This window comes from Lolium rigidum, chromosome 2 (assembly GCF_022539505.1).
Source record: "Lolium rigidum isolate FL_2022 chromosome 2, APGP_CSIRO_Lrig_0.1, whole genome shotgun sequence".
In the NCBI taxonomy this organism is placed as follows: Eukaryota; Viridiplantae; Streptophyta; class Magnoliopsida; order Poales; family Poaceae; genus Lolium; species Lolium rigidum.
Window position 1 is genome coordinate 273,212,658 of NC_061509.1, and position 19,114 is coordinate 273,231,771.

The 19,114-nt window shown below is 44.8% G+C and overlaps 1 protein-coding gene across 1 annotated transcript; it reads left to right on the plus strand.

The window, feature by feature from the left end:
* The first annotated feature begins 8,219 nt into the window (after positions 1-8,219).
* Positions 8,220-8,993, plus strand: LOC124688807 (protein G1-like6). The gene has a single exon (XM_047222435.1). It carries the CDS (start codon positions 8,220-8,222, stop codon positions 8,991-8,993), a length of 774 nt encoding a protein of 257 aa, XP_047078391.1.
* Positions 8,994-19,114: the final 10,121 nt, after the last annotated feature.

A 19,114-nucleotide genomic window follows, 5' to 3' on the forward strand; every position in this document is an offset into this window, starting at 1 on the left:
TTAGAGTAGCTGGTTGGTTATCTCCAACATCCTAGCTTAGCCGTCCTGTCCAGGAGAATTATTGGGTAGCGCATGTCGCGCGGCGCCTGCCCAGCGTTTCACATTCGATTGTCTCCTCTGCTAGCTTCAATTGCTTGCTTGATTGATAGGAGTACTACTAGTTTATTTACTACCCGTTTTATGTATTGGGTCCAGATACACAGAGATTAGATTCTGTCCATGCATTGAATATGTCTGCTGCCCTAGCCCATGATCACCAGATCTAATCTGAGAATGAGTGGTTTAAATCGTCCAGGGCACACACATCCTTTGTTAAACAATTGATAACCTTCGATCCAAAATCATTATCTACGACACAAACATTTTTAAGTTTTGTAATGTATAAAAAACTGATATCGAAATGATAGTTGATAGATCTATGATGAAATATATGCATACATTTTTGTATACGATGCAATGTGTTTTCTTCGAAATTGATGAACACAGTGCAATCTTGATAATTGTCCCATGCTCAACCTGCATTTTGAATCGGACCTAGCTAGTATGAGAAAAAGTGTTGTATTTTTGAAAAGGAAAATGAATGGTGACCCCCAGAAACAAAGTAATCTATTTTATGTTGTTAGAAAGTAATTCATCTATTTTTAGACATCCTAGTCCATAGATGCGAGCTTGGATCACAAGCCACACATGCACTTATATCTTTGTTGTCAAATTTTCTCTTTGGTTGTGGCTACGCCATAACTCGTTCTTACTATTCATTGTCGCCAACCTTCACCATCATAACCCTGCCCTATTTTATCAAGATTACATGTTAAAGCATAACCAATGTGAAGCCATATAAATTTTAGGTTGAATTTTTGAAACTTTAAACTCATGAGAGCTTTAAACTAAATCCCCTAGGTTCTCAATCAATGCCCTTACTATTTCAATAAAATCCTTCAGCTTCCAAAAGTTCAACAAAAAATGGGCTTTGAAAATGTTTAACCGGCATGTGTACCTAGGCTCTTGGGGAAGCACCATTGGGGGTAGCACAAGAAAGGGTCGAACATGTAATAGATGGTCATCCAACTCCGCCTAGAATATGTTGTAATTAAAAACACGTCTTTTGGGTCATATTGCTATTGTGCTCTGATTTATATTTGTGTATGATGCTTGCCAAATCTATTTGAATTAACATTTTGTAGCGAAACAAAATCCTAAACGACATGTCATGCTTGCATATAGGAATGGGATTGTGTGGGGTTTTTTAGTTGTGCTAATTCATATGTGTACACCAGTTTGCTATTTCTCATGCGACCGAGAAATAACTATTTATGTGTCCTGGTATTATTGTTGACACCGGTTCATGTATAAAGGGGTGAAAATAACATCATTGTATGGCTGAGAGGATTGACTAATTAAGAAATAACTGTTTTTACCTAGGTTGAGAATAATAACCTCCCTTGCAAGTAGATTTACGTGGATAAATTTTAGTTCAAGGAATAACAACCAAATATACACGTACAGAAGAAATAGTGACGAGAGGATTCATGATGTCAGGTGGAACATGGGAATCTTGACTAGTAGTCAATGGCCTACAGTTTTCAAAACTATCCATACAATATACGTGTATACTCAAGGGACACACATATATGATATTTGTGCACCATGTACCATATTTCATGTCGTCTACAGTAGTAACATAAGTAGCCTGTTCCTTTGTGCATTTTTCTATCAGTGCCCGTGCAACACCGATCGAAGCACCATCCCATCCCAGTTGGCCGGCCGCGGCTGCAGTGGCGCAGGATAATAAAAAAGTTTTAAATCAATAAGGCGACAAGAAAATAAAAAGAAACAGAGGAAGCAACCGTCACTCCAGATTATCCTGCAGTCATGTCATGCACGGCATGGAAGAAATTACATGTATACACCTTCACACAAGTATCAGCTACTGTATTTTTTGAGAAATTAATTAAACTACTAGTGTACTTCAACCAATTAATCTTACCTGAATTTTAATCTAGGGATAATCGTGAATGTAAACGAAGAGATTTGATTAGATAATCTTCCGTTTGAAGAAACAGCAACAACTTGAAGCTACGCCTGTTCAGATAAGCCGAGAGAAAAACAATACAGGAGGAATAACACGGAAGGGTTGACCCTGTTTGAAGTCAACTTTGCAAATGAGTGAATTTACACGAAGTCTTTTTTTAAATGAAGACCAAATACAAGATCTAATTCAAAATTTGGAAAGATATAACACGTTTTTCATCCGCCTCTGTATCAGTTGATGCACATATTGCAATTTATTAAGAGGTTATCATTTCCCACTCACAGAAGTACAAAGACGGGATACAAAGTTCAACCAAAACAGAAGTTCGCGCAAAATATGCCTCGATCAGATACTACAAACCTACCCGCATTGCGAAATGCGATGCGGTTGTACCCCATCGCAGCCCGTCAACTCCGCATATAAGCGGGAGTGGGGGTGAGACCTGTTAAAGTAGGTCTAGATGTATTATACATGTCATGTATTATTGTACATTGTACGTACACAGCTGATCTATATAAAGAGATACGTGGAGAGGCATTTGCCCCACGCAAACCCTAAAACACTTTACGTTCTTTGACTTGGTATCAGAGCCATCTGGCTCATTCGCTGCCGCCGCTAGCAAAAACCCTAGCTAGCCGCCGCTGCGCCTAGTCCGCCGCCGCCGCCGCGATGGCCCAACAGCCTTCCTCCAGCCTTGCGCTGACGACCACCTCCAGCGCTAGTCTGTCCACCGCCGTCGTGGGCCCTGTCATCACGCCGCCGTCTGACACAGCGGCCGTCCCGGTTCTCCCGGCCATCGCCGTTCGTCTGAATGGCAGCAACTTCATGTTGTGGAAGGCGCTCGCTCTTCCCAACCTCGCCGGTGCACGTATCCACGGCTTCCTCGATGGCTCGGCTCCGGCACCGCCGTGCACCATCCGGGAAGGCACCGGCGACGCCGCACGCGACGTCGACAACCCAGCGTATGCGCAGTGGTGGACCTTGGACCAGCGCATCCTCGGCCATCTCCTCGGGTCGATGCATGAGGAAGTCTCGGCCCAGCTCATCGGTTGTGCAATGGCTGAGGCGGCCTGGAGCGCCATCCACGCCATGTTCTCCGCCGAGAACCGCGCCGGCATCCGTGCCCTTCGGCGCGAGATCCAAGGACTGGAGAAGGGAGACAAGTCCGCCAGCGAGTACATGCAGAAGGTGAAGGCCCTCGCCGACGCCATGGCCGCCGCTGGTTCCCCTCTCCGCGATGACGAGATCATCGACTACATGCTTACCGGGTTGGGAACTGCGTTCAACCCGATCGCGGCGTCCATGGACTTCGCGACCACTCCTGTCACGCTGGCCATGTTCTACAAGACCGTCCTCAACTATGAGGGCCTTCAGAAGCAGCAGCAGGCAGATCCCGAGGACTGGACATCCTCGGCTAACGCCGCGTCTCGCCCCTACTTCAACAACTCAGGGCGCGCGGGCGACTCGTCTCGCCCCATCGGTGGTCGTCCCGCGGGTGGTGGCTCGCAGGGACAGCATGGCCCTGTCCAAGGAGGCAACGGACAGGGATCTGGCGGTCACGGTGGAGGTGGCCAAGACCGTCGACGCAACGACGGCAACAATGGCCGCAATGGAGGAGGACATCGCAGGTGGCGCCCCCAGTGCCAGATTTGTGACATCTAGGGGCATGACGCGAGTGACTGTCGCCGGCGCTATGATCCAAAGCAGCGCACCGGCAACTCTGCATCGACATCCTCCAGCGAGCAGTACTGGCACCTCGACTCCGGTGCCTCCGATCACCTGACAAGTGATCTCGAGCGTCTCCACGTTCATGACCGCTACCACGGAAAGGACCAAGTTCAGGTGGCCAACGGTGCAGGTTTGTCTATTTCGCATATTGGTCATTCGTCTTTACCTGGTTCATCGTTGAAACTGAATAATATCCTTCGTGTTCCGCACATTCATAATCACCTCCTTTCAGTTTATCGCCTTGTCTCCGACAATAATGTTTTTGTTGAGTTTCATAAGTTCTTTTTCCTGGTAAAGGATAAGGTCACGAAGAAAATTCTGCTCCACGGTAGAAGCAAAGACGGACTGTACCACGTCCCGTTTGGTCGAGTTCTTCCTCCATCGTCGCGCCGAGCACTCTCCGGCGTGAAGACCTCTTCGCCTCATTGGCATCGTCGCCTTGGTCATCCCACCAATAATGTCGTTCAAGCTATTGTTAGGCAAAATGATTTAGTGTGTTCCTCCAATAATCGGACTTCGGTTTGTGATGCTTGTCGTTGTGCTAAAAGTCGACAATTGTCTTATAATAATTCTCATCGTATTTCTACTGCACCTCTTGAGTTAATTCATTCGGATGTATGGGGTCCAGCTATTGCATCCTCGGGAGGGTATAAATATTATGTTAGCTTTGTCGACGACTATTCCCGTTTTTGCTGGATTTATCTTCTCAAGCATAAGTCTGATGTTGAGCATGTCTTCTACACCTTCCAGGCGCATGTGGAGCGTCTGTTGAACACCAAAACCAAAGCCGTTCAGTTGGATTGGGGTGGCGAGTATCATAAGTTGCACAGCTACTTCCAGCGTCTTGGCATCTCCCATCGCGTCTCGTGTCCTCACACATCGCAGCAAAATGGGATTGTTGAACGCAAGCATCGGCATCTGGTGGAAACCGGCCTTGCGTTGCTTGCGCACTCCTCCCTTCCACTTCGGTATTGGGATGAAGCTTTTCTCACCGCCTGCTACCTTATTAATCGCATGCCTACACCTGTGCTACAGAAAGATACCCCTCTCTTTCGGCTTCTCAAAGTCCAACCCAACTACACCTTTCTCCGTGTCTTTGGGTGCGCTTGTTGGCCTAGCTTGCGGAAGTACAATACTCGCAAGTTGTCTTTCCGATCCACGATGCGTGTCTTCTTGGGGTATAGCCCGATGCACAAGGGGTACAAGTGTCTCGACCGCTCCACGGGCCGTATTTATATTTCCCGTGATGTCGTTTGATGAGTCCGTCTTCCCGTACTCCACTCCCGGTGTTACCGTCGATGTCTCCACTTTGAAACAAGCGATTTCGTTTCCCTCCGATGAACCGGTTACGAGTGACTGTATGCGCAAATATGACTTATCTGATTTGCCGCTTAATGTGCCTGGTAGTTCTTGTGTGCAGGAAACCGACGTGCATGGGGCGGTGCTCGACGTGACCGTCCCGGTGATCGACGTGCATGCGGAGGCCCGGGATCCGATGCCGCATGCAGCGCTCCCGTCCGCCGGTCCGTCGGCGTCTGCTGCGCCATGCGATGGGCCGGCCTGCCCCTCGCCTGCGGCCTCCTCTCCGCCTGAGGCGACATCCAGCACTGATCAGCCCGCATCGCCTCCCGTCGAGGGCTCCTCGCTCCCTCGACCGCAACACCTGTGGCTGCCCCAGGACACGCCATGGTCACCCGCGCCCGCGACAACACTCGTCGAGAGAAGACATACACTGATGGTACTGTCCGTTATGACATTGGCCGGCGTGCTTTCTTTGCCGCGCCCATGTCTCATCGCGATGCGCTTCGCGAGACTGCATGGTGGGCTGCCATGGCTGATGAGGTGGCTGCACTTCATCATACCAGGACATGGGTCTTGGTTCCTCGACCGCCCGGCGTTAACATTGTCGGATGCAAGTGGATTTTTAAGACCAAACATCGGCCTGATGGTTCTATTGATAAACATAAGGCCAGACTTGTCGCTAGGGGCTTCACTCAGCGGCATGGCATCGAATATGGTGATACGTTCAGTCCAGTCGTCAAGCCAGCCACGATGGCGACCGGTTCTCTCCCTTGCAGTGTCTCGTGGATGGAGTCTCCGTCAGATTGATGTCGGCAATGCTTTCCTTCATGGTTTTCTGTCCGAAGATGTGTATATGCACCAGCCGCCCGGTTTTGAGGATGAGCGATATCCCTCTCATGTGTGCAAGTTACACCGGGCTCTCTATGGTCTGAAGCAGTCTCCGCGTGCTTGGTATGCTCGCCTGAGTGCTCTCTTGGCAGATCTGGGTTTTGTCTCTTCGAAGGCTGACACTTCGCTGTTCACATTCTCTCGGGACGGTGTACTGGTGTACGTCGATGATATTGTCATTGCTGGTTCTACTCCAGGGGCGGTTGATAGTCTTGTGCGTGCCCTTTCTGCCAGTTTTCCCATCAAGGATCTTGGTGCACTGGAATATTTCTTGGGTCTTGAAGCGTCCTACAATTCCGGGGATGATCTGTCACTCAACGGAAGTATGCATTGGATCTTTTGCACCGTGTGAGTATGGAGAATTGTCGACCCACTTCTACGCCGCTGAATGTGACGGAACATCTTTCCCGTGAGTCTGGTACTCCCTTAGGTATTGAGGATTCTCACCGGTACCGCAGTTGTTGTTGGAGGCCTTCGAGATTTGACCCTCACCCGACCGAGATATATCATTTGCGGTAAACAAAGTCTCGCCGCTTCCTGTCACAGCCGACCGATGTTCATTGGGAATCGAGTCAAGCACATCTCGCGTTATGTTAAGGGCACGCTGAATACGAGGATCGCTGTTTCGCAAGGCGGCCTCGACTGGTATTAGTGTCTTCACTGACGCGGATTGGGCAGGATGTGTGGATGATCGTCGATCCACAGGAGGCTATGCCATCTTTGTTGGACCGAATCTCATTTCTTGGAGTTCGAAGAAACAGCCTACTGTCTCAAGATCCGATGACTGAGGCGGAATACAAAGCATTGGCAAATGGCGCTCGCTGAAGCTATTTGGATAGAGTCTCTCCTCAAGGAGTTGGGAGTATCTCGGCAGCGCATTCCCATATTGTGGTGTGATAATTTAGGGGCGACTTATCCGACCGCTAATCCAGTGTTTCATGCAAGAACCAAGCACATTGAGATCGATTTCCATTTTGTGCGTGAGCGCGTGGCGTCCGGAGCTCTTCGGGTCGGGTTTATCTCTTCCGAGTGATCAGCTAGCCGATGTGTTCACTAAACCAGCTACTCGACGGATGCTAGACCGATTTAGTACCAATCTGAATCTTGTACAGAGTAAAAGTTCAGATTGAGGGGGGATGTTAAAGTAGGTCTAGATGTATTATACCTGTCATGTATTATTGTACGTTGTATGTACACAGCTGATCTATATAAAGAGATACGTAGAGAGGCGCTGCCCCACGCAAACCCTAAAACACTTTACGTTCTTTGACTAGACCCCCCCCCCCCATCCATTTCCGCCTCTTCATGCTCCCCCAATGGGCTGACCTAATTCAGGATTTCGTATTTTGCTAATGTTTGTAAGTCATCTCGGACGAACTAGTTTGAAATTCTTGCGCCAAATTTGAGAAATCATGTTTGAGATAGGGTATCTTATCTGCGGTTTAAGATTCTCACGGGGAAACGGCTGATGCAGTTAAACCCATCCGTGCGAGTTTAGGTTTCCGGATGAGGTATTTGCTAGATATGCTTTAAAGGAATGAAATTCAAACCAAATGGACCAAGAAAACCCAATCTAAAAGCAAACGAAAATAGATGGAGTACAACCTTCTTGTTGCTTTCCTACCACTTTCTCTCTCAGTGATCACTCTCTCTCCCTGTCTAGAGAGAGCAACATGTCTAGCTCAATACCCTACCACCCCTGTCACCATCACTATGCCACCTTCCCCCTTCTCACACCACACCACACCACACTGCCTAAAAGGTTAAAACCTATCTCCCCCATCCGCCCCATCCCCTCTTCCTCTCCTCTCCATCTCACCTCCCTCTCCCAGCGCTGCCACACCATCAACTGTTCATCCGTCCATCCCCATCTCTCCATCTTTCTCTCTCTGCAGGTTCTCCAGGATGGCTTGACCACCTGAGCATGGCGCTCTTGGGCTGGTGCTGCTTGGGTAGGCACGTGATTGGATCACTCCTCACCACCAGCTAGGATCACACTCTTGCCAAGATTCCAGCACCCGCGCGCATGCACACGCGCTGCACCGGAGATCAGTCCCGGATCAGAAGTAGCAGCAGCAGCAGATTCAGGTTAGCTGCTAGCTCGGGGCATCTCCTTCAATTGATTATTTCTCTCTTGGATCTCCTGACCTAGTGAGCGAGCGACCTGGTGCTTGAATCGGAGCAAGAAATGATGCGTCTTTCTTCTGTCGGACATGTCAGGTCAGGACAAGGAGGTAGACGGCGAGGGAGATCGTGAAGGAGAGCTAGCATGGATCACCACCATCACCACCACCACCACCATCATCACATGATCCCGGGCCAAGAACCGTCGGCAGCTGACGGCGCCACCCATCAAGACAACTTCTTCCTCGGCCCTGCCGGTGTCGGCATCTTCGGTGGCGCCATCGGCGCGTCCGGGGCCGGCTCGTCCTCGTCGGCCGCCGCAACGGGGGGAGCCTCCGGGACCTCGGGAGGCGGCGTCGGCGGCGGAGGAGGGCCATCGCCTTCCGGGTCGTCGCCGTCGCTGAGCCGGTACGAGTCGCAGAAGCGGCGGGACTGGAACACGTTCGGGCAGTACCTGCGGAACCACCGGCCGCCGCTGTCGCTGTCGCGGTGCAGCGGCGCTCACGTGCTGGAGTTCCTCAAGTACATGGACCAGTTCGGCAAGACCAAGGTGCACACGCCGGTGTGCCCCTTTTACGGCCACCCCAACCCGCCGGCGCCGTGCCCGTGCCCGCTGCGCCAGGCATGGGGCTCCCTCGACGCGCTCATCGGCCGCCTCCGCGCCGCCTACGAGGAGAACGGTGGCACGCCCGAGATGAACCCCTTCGGCGCGCGCGCCGTCCGCCTCTACCTGCGTGAGGTGCGCGAGACGCAGGCGCGGGCAAGGGGGATCAGCTACGAGAAGAAGAAGCGCAAGAAGCCGTCGTCCTCGTCGTCGGCCGCGGCCGGGGGACCGTCGTCAGAGGGGAGCCCACCTCCCGGCCCGTCCGGCAGCGGTGGAGGCGACACGTCGGCGTCGCCACACTTCATCATGCCGTGAGTTTTCCATAGCTAGCCGGCGATCCTTCTGAGCTAGCTAGCCGCCGCGCAAGTTCTCTGCTTCTTGGAATGCCCTTGCTGGTTCAGGAACTACACCAAGGCCGCCATTGTTCTTTAATTGACTTTCTCTATTGGCTTCTTGCATTTTGCAAAAGATTTCAGCTCCTTCTTAAATTTTCATTTGTTTCACTTCAAGTAAGGTCATTCGTGACGAGTACTAATTTATTGCTGTTAATTTTCTCTAGCTATGGATCAATTGCTAGCTGTTTGTCTTTGTTTGGAATTATTTTTCTAGCTCGTCGGGAGAATCTCTAGCTAGTTGTAGTGACCTCGTTTTTGCCTTGGAGAAATTTGCAAGAACAATGCTTAGCATTGAGCTTTCCAGAATTTGCTCTTGTATGGGCTTTGGGAACTAAGCCACAAGTACTTTTTGTAATGGCAACAATATATGCTTTCATTCATATGTACTTCTGCTGGTGGTTGCCCTTGTTAGGAGAGCAAATAAAGCACACTGAAGTGATTTTGTCATGGTAGCTAAAGACAGGAACAGCTTGTGTTTGTGTTATTGTGTACTTGTGTAGCTTTAAAAAAGTGTACTTGTCCTGGAACACCTTATGATCCACATTTTGCAATTAAAGATTCTTTTTATTATAGATATGTTGTGGCATATCCTTTTGATCTGTGCTAGTCACTAGAATTTCCAAATATTTTGCTTTCTCTTTTTTTTACTATCCCAAGGACAATGTAGTGCTGGTTTGAATGATACATATATAGTACTAGCCAGCAAGCTATCTGCGGCTAGCTTCACTTTTGCAGTACTGTAGAAAACTGCAAAGGGGTAACAGATAGATGAGGAAACAAACAAAGCCAAGCAAAAGAAGAAAGAAAGAGAGGAGTCTTTCGAAAAGAGCAGATAAAAGATAGACGGCAGGCACTAGAAACATATACAGATTCAATATATTTGGGCAGGCCCTATTTTATCCCATGCTTTCATGTTCCTGGCTCTCTTTCCTTGTTCGTGCTAGGATTACTGGATTTGGCTTGATTTGTCTTCACTTGTTCCGTTTCCGACGTCAGTTGGAGAGAGCACATATCCACTTATATTTCCATCATGCATGCACTCAATCAATGATTAAGTTGGATAAAAAAATAAATATTCCATTTGTGGTTAAAGTTAATTTGCTATCTTTGTTAGTTCCTCACACTTTATTCTTTTTGCCTGAAAATTATGTATATAAGTCAAAAGTCTAGAGCACATTCAAATTCCTGTTTAAACAGTTATTGCCTTCTTGGGTCTTAGCATCTATCACTATCTTAGATTTTGCTTGTCCCTTCAATGCATAGTTGAGAAAAGGGTTTTGACATGGAGAGGGAACAGACAAAATCTATCCTATTCCTTCTATACTGCTTTTATAAGGATATTTGTTTATATGTCTTCTAGCCTTTTCCCATAAACAACTAAACAACAAGGATATCTAGTGCTTGTTTAATCTGGTTAACTCCTTATGGATCTGTATGATTCAAATTATTTTTAACATGACTTTGGATTATGTATCACGCCTGGTTGATACAATACAATAGGCCATTTTTTGAAGAAGTTGATGTGGTTGGAATTTTAGTCTCTCTGAACAGTATTGTAGATATTTCGACTACCTGCTCCCTTTTCTGTACTGTTGTACTATAGCTCCAGATGGTTTGGGCTAGAGTTTGAAGTTATCTCCATGCACTAATATATATTATCTTTAATCCCCCATTTTTATATATTCAGCAAGTAAATCATGTTTAATAGGTATGGGGAAGTAAGTTAACATAGAACTAACTAGATATAGGTAGTATATCTAGAAAAGTCCGTAAAACACACTTTGGAACTAAATATTTTCATCTTGCTTTTTTCCAATTCCCTGAAGAAGACAAAAAATTAAAGTTAGACTTATTTTTTCACATTATTCATCGATATATTTTTCCACTGCCAATCATTTATCAGAACTAAAGTAACAATTTACAGTAAGCTATTTTTTATTTATACCATCAATACATGCTCGAAAGTGACATCTAGATTTTTAAGTTACCAACTATTGTTAACCGTGTAATATTTTAGCTACGTCCCAGTGATTGATGTTCCTATGCTAGCATAGAATAATGTCCCAAGTCCCAACACTGGTAAAACAACTAATCATATGAATTTATACATATATGTACAATTTACTAATCAAGACAGCTATTAGCCACGATGAAACTATATTTTTTGTAACTTGTGTGATATAAATTTATAGTATTTAACACTTGATCAGTTTCAACTATACAATTTGATAGATACAGACGGGTCGAACTGAATGATCTGGTTGTACATGCATGTAGCTTTGCTTATATAACACTATAAAGATTATGCTCTAACATCTGATATATTAAGAGCATCTCCAACAGATTATGTAAAATAGGGCGCTCAAAGACAATTATAGGGCACCAAAAAGTAGCTTTTAGGCCACTAAAAAATTCTGGCCGTAGCAGATGATGTAACATAGGACACCCAAAAAAAATCTACTGTAGAAAGTGATGTTAAATAGGGCATCCAAATATGTTTTTCTAATCCACAGTTGCATACATATAATGAAACAAATAGTATCAAACTCATCTCAAATGAATCCAAAACGAATCACCCTCTACATAGTGCTATGTCCAAGATGTTCGCATCAATTCCTTCTCTACACGAAGAACCGATCATATTGCTTCACAAAGTTCGCAATGTGATGGAACAAGTCCGTACACATCCTAAACCAGCGTCGAAAGTATCGCTCATGAAACACTGGATTGGGGTTAGTATAATTATGCATCGGTGTATTGTGCCCTTCTTGTCTCATCCTACGAATCACCTCATGACCATAAATAGAACCACCATAGTGTGTCCTTTTGTTATTGTATATCATTGATATCAAAAAAAGGTCCTCCACTTAATTTTTGTTATATTCCTCTATGGACGAGGAATCGTCAATGATCTCATCTACGACAAAATAATTTTATTTTTATTTCTAACTACTCCTATGTCGCAACAACGTAACTGAGAAATGAAAAAACACCTTTACACTTTTCCTCGAACACCTAGACTGCATGGATGAGGATTCTAGCCAATAGCTAAATGGGACCAAGGTGATCACCGTGTTGTCTTGGAAATCTCTCGTTGATGTCAGGAGATCGTTGTTGAGCCGAAAGCATGTCAGAACTCAGAAGTAACACTAGAGAGGTTGAGCGGCGGCTCGGTCATGGCAGTCACAAGATCCCAGGTCTGCAACGGCGGGGCTGTGGCCGATTCGGCACGAGCGCGGGAGTTTTGTTGTCACACAGAGGCGGTGAAAGTTTGATGGGTCCCTACCCATGCACAACAGGGGCAGCAGTCGATTTTGACCATGGGGATTAGCAGCGGGATCGGGCGGTTGGAGTCGGATCTGAGACGAGGGCGGCGCAGTGGACCGCCCTTGGTGTACAATATACCGTCGTCGACAGTCAGGAGGTAAGGTGCGGCTCGGTGCGAGGAAGGAAAATTTACGCTAGCGGTTTGGTTGCACGCAACATTTTTAAGGTTTTGCAGCGGCTGCACGTGTGTTTTCCAAATTTGGACCACTTTGGGCCAAAACTTTGGGATGCCCCTAAAATAATTGCATCATCAAATAGAGATACATCATCCGCTAGAGCAAATTTGTTTATTCCCTATAGAACAACCTTGGGGCACTTATCATATTTTATACCACCTGTTAGAGATGCTATAAATTAAATTCATGCATTGTACATCAAAATGAACTTTCACAAACGTGCATTAAAAAAATGATAAAGTACGCTTTATTATTTCAAAGGTTTAAGCATTACACCCAGCCACTGCATAACTAAGATGCACATAGCAGCTCAAATCCAAAAGTATCACTAGAAAAATAAAGATAAAAAGGTGTGACACAAGTATGCATCGCAGAAATTGCAAGGGCGCCTAGATGATGGAGTACCAATCCGAAGGTCACGTTGTCATCCATATTGAGCAAAAATATCCCCCACCGTGTCTTCTATAAACAGGTGTCGATACTCCACATGTTGTAGAGACAACCATAAACAGAGCGTAGTTGTGCATCAATAGATTACCTACATGAGAGAAGAATTATTATCATTAAAACATATTCATATGTATATATCCATGACGAACAAATAACGACAATATATCTATCTCATCCTAATAAGTATTTTAAACCTATGGTTCACACCATTGATCCAACTGCCAAATATATTCACAACGCTACATGGTGGGTATAAAGTAGAACATGTCGATCTAAGGTAGAACATGTCTGGATGACTAACCATATAGATGTAGAAATTTTGCACTGAAAGAATAAGTGATTGATTGTCTCGTCATGGTGACAGAAGACAAACTTTTTTACTTTCATACCAATTGCCTTTCGCAAGGTTGTCGTTGGTGAGCATTACACTTTGACGAAGATACCACACAAAAACCTTAGTTTTTAGCGGAATCTTCATCTTTTATTTTTTGTTATTATCAGTTGTCACATCTGGCTATATTAATGCTTTGTACTAGAATCCAAAGATATTTTTTTCACTCTCATGTAAATTCCAGCGAAACTCATTAGACCCTTGCATCAAATGGACCAAAGCGAGAGGTTGTAGCAAAGCATTCCATGATGTTGCATTGGAGCAACGAGATTTCTACTGAACGTTTTGTGGTGAACTTTCCAACACCTTAGCGACCGTGGCATAGAACCTTGTACAAAGTCGGATATTGATCTAGAAGCATGACATTACCTAGTCATTTATCTGTTAGAATTTGGTGGTGGGCCTATGGCCCATAGCCACAATATTTCACGGGGTTGGACTAAATTTCAATTGTACATTGGTAGTTGGGAAAGATGTGGAGTGGTTTATAAGGTAATATGTTCTATCTCTTGTAAGTCATTCAGAATAGAAGTATCCCTCGCGCACACTCCTCCACCGCCCGCTCGTCCGCCTCGTCATGATGCATCGTGGGTTGCTGGAATGAACCGAGTCGAGCTCCTATTTAGCCATCTCATTTATATTTTTGTTGTTTGAAAAATTAATTACGAGTCATTTAACAGACGTGTTAACTCAGTTGTTTCTAGATTTTCTGGATCGTGGGTTGTGCCAACTCAAATGTGGGTTGCGTCCCACGTCTGACCTGACATGCTCTATATATTCCCAGATGCGAAACCTAGCCTCTACGAAACACATGCAACTACCTCTTCGCAGATCCTTGAGTCGTCACCATCATCTTCCTCATCCAATCTTCCAACATGCAACAAAGGACAGGACAGTAGGCCTCCAGAAAACCAACTTGATTTAATTAAAGATTAAATGGCATAGGCATGATCAAGGTGGATAGTATTTTCCAATGAGTTTGATTATTTATGTGTAGACCGGACAGTAGACATGTACAGGTGAGGGGCGATCAGGTTTCCGGGGAGTGCTTACGGAACTACTGGCAATCTGACATCATTCGACGATGAGTTTCCCAGCGACCACTTCTTCTCAGACGTCAATGACCTCTTCGTGAACCTCAACACGGGAGAAAACATTACGTACCATTATTGTTGCCGCACTGATCATGCTGCATCGTGTGTGAATTTTCTCTCTCGCTCTGTCAGATCATGCTAAAGTTTCTACTTCTGGTATTTGGAGTAGATGTGATATGCATGTTCTGTTTAGATGCTATTTGTTCATCTACTCTTTTAGTTTCCATGATTAGTTTTATTACCACTTTTGTGATCATGCTATGTCATTTACTTATTTGGATTAAATTATATGGTAATTTTCTTATATATGCAACAATCCAAAAACATGATTATAGGCAAGTGGATTCAAGTTGTGTTGTCGCTGCTAGAAGGACGTCTCCCTTTGAAGGTTCACATTATAAGATATGGTGCACGAGAGCATTTCTATGGTTTCAAAACCTAAACTTCTATGGTGCCACTCTTGGCAAAACTAAGAGGGGGCCTAATCCTGCACAATAGTAAGCTTTCGAAAAATTTGATGCCATGTTTAAGGCATCTCTTTTCAGTGTTCATGGGGACAACATTGTTGGCACATCTATGACATTTGATAATTTCAAGGACGCGTGGGATGCACTTTGAGGCCAAATTTGGGGTCAGAACGCTGCCACCGAGTTGTATATAATGGAGCAATTATATGACTACAAGATGATTAATGAGCATTGTTGAGAAACCTCATGAAATACAGTCACTTGCCAAAGAACTTGAGCAGTTCAAGTGTACCTCACTTGACAAGTTTGTGGTTGGAGGCATCATTGCCAAGATTCGTCCCTCGTGGATGAACTTTGCTACTTTTTTGAAACATATGAGGCAAGAGTTTTCAATTTTGGATTTTATTGGGTCTCTTCATGTGGAAGAGAAGGTGAGAGAAAAGGGAAGTGCTCAAGAATTTAAGGGAGGTTCTAGTGCCAATTTAGTATAGAAGAAAAGATTCCACAATTAATTCAAGACCAAGAACAAAGCTGATGGAAAAAGGCAAGTTTGATGGTAAGATTGAGGCCTCACACACTCAAACAACTTCAAGAAGAAGTGTGATAAGAAGAAAGGGGCTTGCCACATTTTTTGTGATCCCGATCATTGTGCTCCTAGCTGCCCTAATCGTTATGACAAGCGTGGGAAGAGCAGCAAGACCATTAATGTTGTCAATGTTGATACTAAGATCAAGGATGACGGGTACGGTATTTTTCCTAATGTCCCTTTAGTATGTGATACGTCTCAAACGTATCTATAATTTCTTATGTTCCATGCTACTTTTATGATGATACTCACATGTTTTATACACATTTTATGTCATTATTATGCATTTTCCGGCACTAACCTATTGACGAGATGCCGAAGAGCCAGTTGTTGTTTTCTGCTGTTTTTGGTTTCAGAAATCCTACAAAGGAAATATTCTCGGAATTGGACGAAATCAACGCCTAGGGTCTTATTTTTCCACGAAGCTTCCAGAAGAACGAAAGGGATACGAAGTGGGGCGACGAGGCGCCGCCACCATAGGGCCGCGCGGCCAGAGGGGGGCCCGCGCCGCCCTATGGTGTGGGCCCCTCGTCAGCCCTCCAACGCTGCCCTTTCGCCTACTTAAAGCCTTCATCGCGAAAACCCCAGTACCGAGAGCCACGATACGGAAAACCTTCCAGAGACGCCGCCGCCGCCAATCCCATCTTGGGAGATTCAGGAGATCTCCCCTGGCACCCTGCCGGAGAGGGGAATCATCTTCCGGAGGACTCTTCATCACCATGATCGCCTCCGGATTGATGTGTGAGTAGTTCACCCCTGGACTATGGGTCCATAGCAGTAGCTAGATGGTTGTCTTCTCCTCGTTGTGCTATCATGTTAGATCTTGTGAGCTGCCTATCATGATTAAGATCATCTATTTGTAATGCTACATGTTGTGTTTGTTGGGATCCAATGAATATGGAATACTATGTCAAGTTGATTATCAATCTATCATATATGTTGTTTATGTTCTTGCATGCTCTCTGTTGCTAATAGAGGCTCTGGCCAAGTTGATACTTGTAACTCCAAGAGGGAGTATTTATGCTCGATAGTGAGTTCATGCCTCCATTGAATGCGGGACGAGTGACGAGAAAGTTCTAAGGTTGTGGATGTGTTGTTGCCACTAGGGATAAAACATCAATGCTTTGTCTAAGGATAATTGTGTTGATTACATTACGCACCATACTTAATGCAATTGTCTGTTGTTTGCAACTTAATACTGGAAGGGGTTCGGATGATAACCTGAAGGTGGACTTTTTAGGCATAGATGCATGCTAGATAGCGGTCTATGTACTTTGTCATAATGCCCTGATTAAATCTCATAGTAGTCATCATGATATGTATGTGCATTGTTATGCCCTCTCTATTTGTCAATTGCCCAACTGTAATTTGTTCACCCAACATGCCATTTATCTTATGGGAGAGACACCACTAGTGAACTATGGACCCCGGTCCATTCTTTACATCTGAAATACAATCTACTGCAAACTCTATTCTTTATTATTCTTCGCAAACAAATACTATACATTTAATCCTTTGTTTACAGCAAGCCGGTGAGATTGACAACCTCACTGTTAAGTTGGGGCAAAGTATTGTGATTGTGTTGTGCAGGTTCCACGTTGGCACCGGAATCCCTGGTGTTGCGCCGCACTACACTCCGTCACCAACAACCTTCACGTGTTCCTTGACTCCTACTGGTTCGATAACCTTGGTTTCTTACCGAGGGAAAACTTGCTGCTGTACGCATCACACCTTCCTCTTGGGGTTCCCAACAGACGTGTGTCAACTACACGTCAACAAGAATTTTGTGGCGTCGTTGCCGGGGAGATCAAGACACGCTGCAAGGGGAGTCTCCCACCTCCAATCTCTTTACTTTGTTTTTGTCTTGCTTTACTTTATTTTATTTACTGCTTTGTTTGCTCTCTATATCAAAAATATAAAAAAATTAGTTACTAGCTTTACTTTATTTACTGTCTTGTTTGCATTCTCCATATTAAAAACACAAAAAAATTAGTTACTTGCATTTACTTTATTTAGTTTGCTTTATTTACTACTGCTAAAATGAGTAATCCTGAAGTTGAAGTTCGTTCGTTTAAGCAACAAGGGGGAGAAAGTTTTAAAGATGATTGGTATAGAATTAGTGATGCTCATCATAGGTGCACTAAGAAACACTCCACTATTATCCTACTTAGGAACTTTTATGTTGGTATCTCTAGCTGGAATAGGTATGTTCTTGATACTCTTGCGGGAGGTAATTTCCTAGGCACTCCCGCTTTAGAAGCTAGTTGCATTATTGAGAGTCTAGTTGGAATACCACCTGTTAATGAAGCTAAAATTGAAATCTCTCTTGAAGATGTCATGAAAAAGTTGGAAGCCATAGAGAAAAATCTTCCAAGTGTTGAGACTAAATTGGGAATATTACTTAATAACACTGATCAACTTGATAAAACTCTAAGTGGAATCAATGAGAGAATTGCCGTTTTAGAAACTTGTGCTACTCATGATAATCGAACCCATAGGATTAGTGAACTTGAAGAAGCTATGGGATCCTTGGGTTCAACTTTCTCTTCTCTTAAGTTTAAGGAGAAAGCCTATGTGGGTAAGGAGCAAAAGTTCATGTATATCTCTAAAGTGCCTAAGCCAAAAATTATTATAGGCCTAAAATTGACAAAGCCCTTAGTACCACTATGGATAATGGAGCATCTAAGATACCTAATGTGACAAATTGTGAAAATTATGATGTTGATGCTTCATCTCTTGATAATACTTGATTCACACTTTCTGCGCCTAGCTGAAAGACGTTAAAGAAAAGCGCTTATGGGAGACAACCCATTATTTTACTTCTGCACTTTTGTTTTATATTTGAGTCTTGCAAGTTGTTAATACTATAGCAACCTTTCCTTATCTTTATTTTATTGCATTGTTGTGCCAAGTAAAGTCTTTGATAGTAAAGTCAATACTAGATTTGGATTACTGCGCAGAAACAGATTTCTTACTGTCACGAAATTGAGCAGCCCCTTCTGTAGGTAATTTAGAAAAATCTGCCAATTTACGTGCGTGATCCTCAGATATGTACGCAACTTTCATTCAATTTGGGAATTTTCATCTGAGCAAATTACGTGCCTCAGAAAAATTCGTCTTTACGGACTGTTCTGTTTTGACAGATTCTGCCTTTTATTTCGCATTGCCTATTTTGCTATGTTTGATGGATTTCTTTATTCCATTAACTTTCAGTAGCTTTGTGCAATGTCTAGAAGTGTTAAGAATGATTATGTCACCTCTGAATATATGAATTTTCAATTATGCACTAACCCTCTAATGAGTTTGTTTTGAGTTTGGTGTGGAGGAAGTTTTCAAGGGTCAAGAGAGGAGGTGTTGACTGCCAAAACCCACCGGCGGGCAGCGGCCTTGTCAACACTGTAGAGCCGGGGGGAGCCTAGAGCTGCGGCTGGCTGAGACCCCTCCGAGCGACGGCCCGCAATGCTCTTCTGGTCACACGCGGCGTTGCGAAGTGCAAGGGCGTGCCACCTGACCTATACCTGGTCGGGAAGGTGATGAGATTGCCTCGCTT

Excerpts from the sequence above, each read along its gene's own strand:
- LOC124688807 (XM_047222435.1), top strand. The coding sequence starts at position 8,220 with ATGGATCACCACCATCACCACCACCACCACCATCATCACATGATCCCG.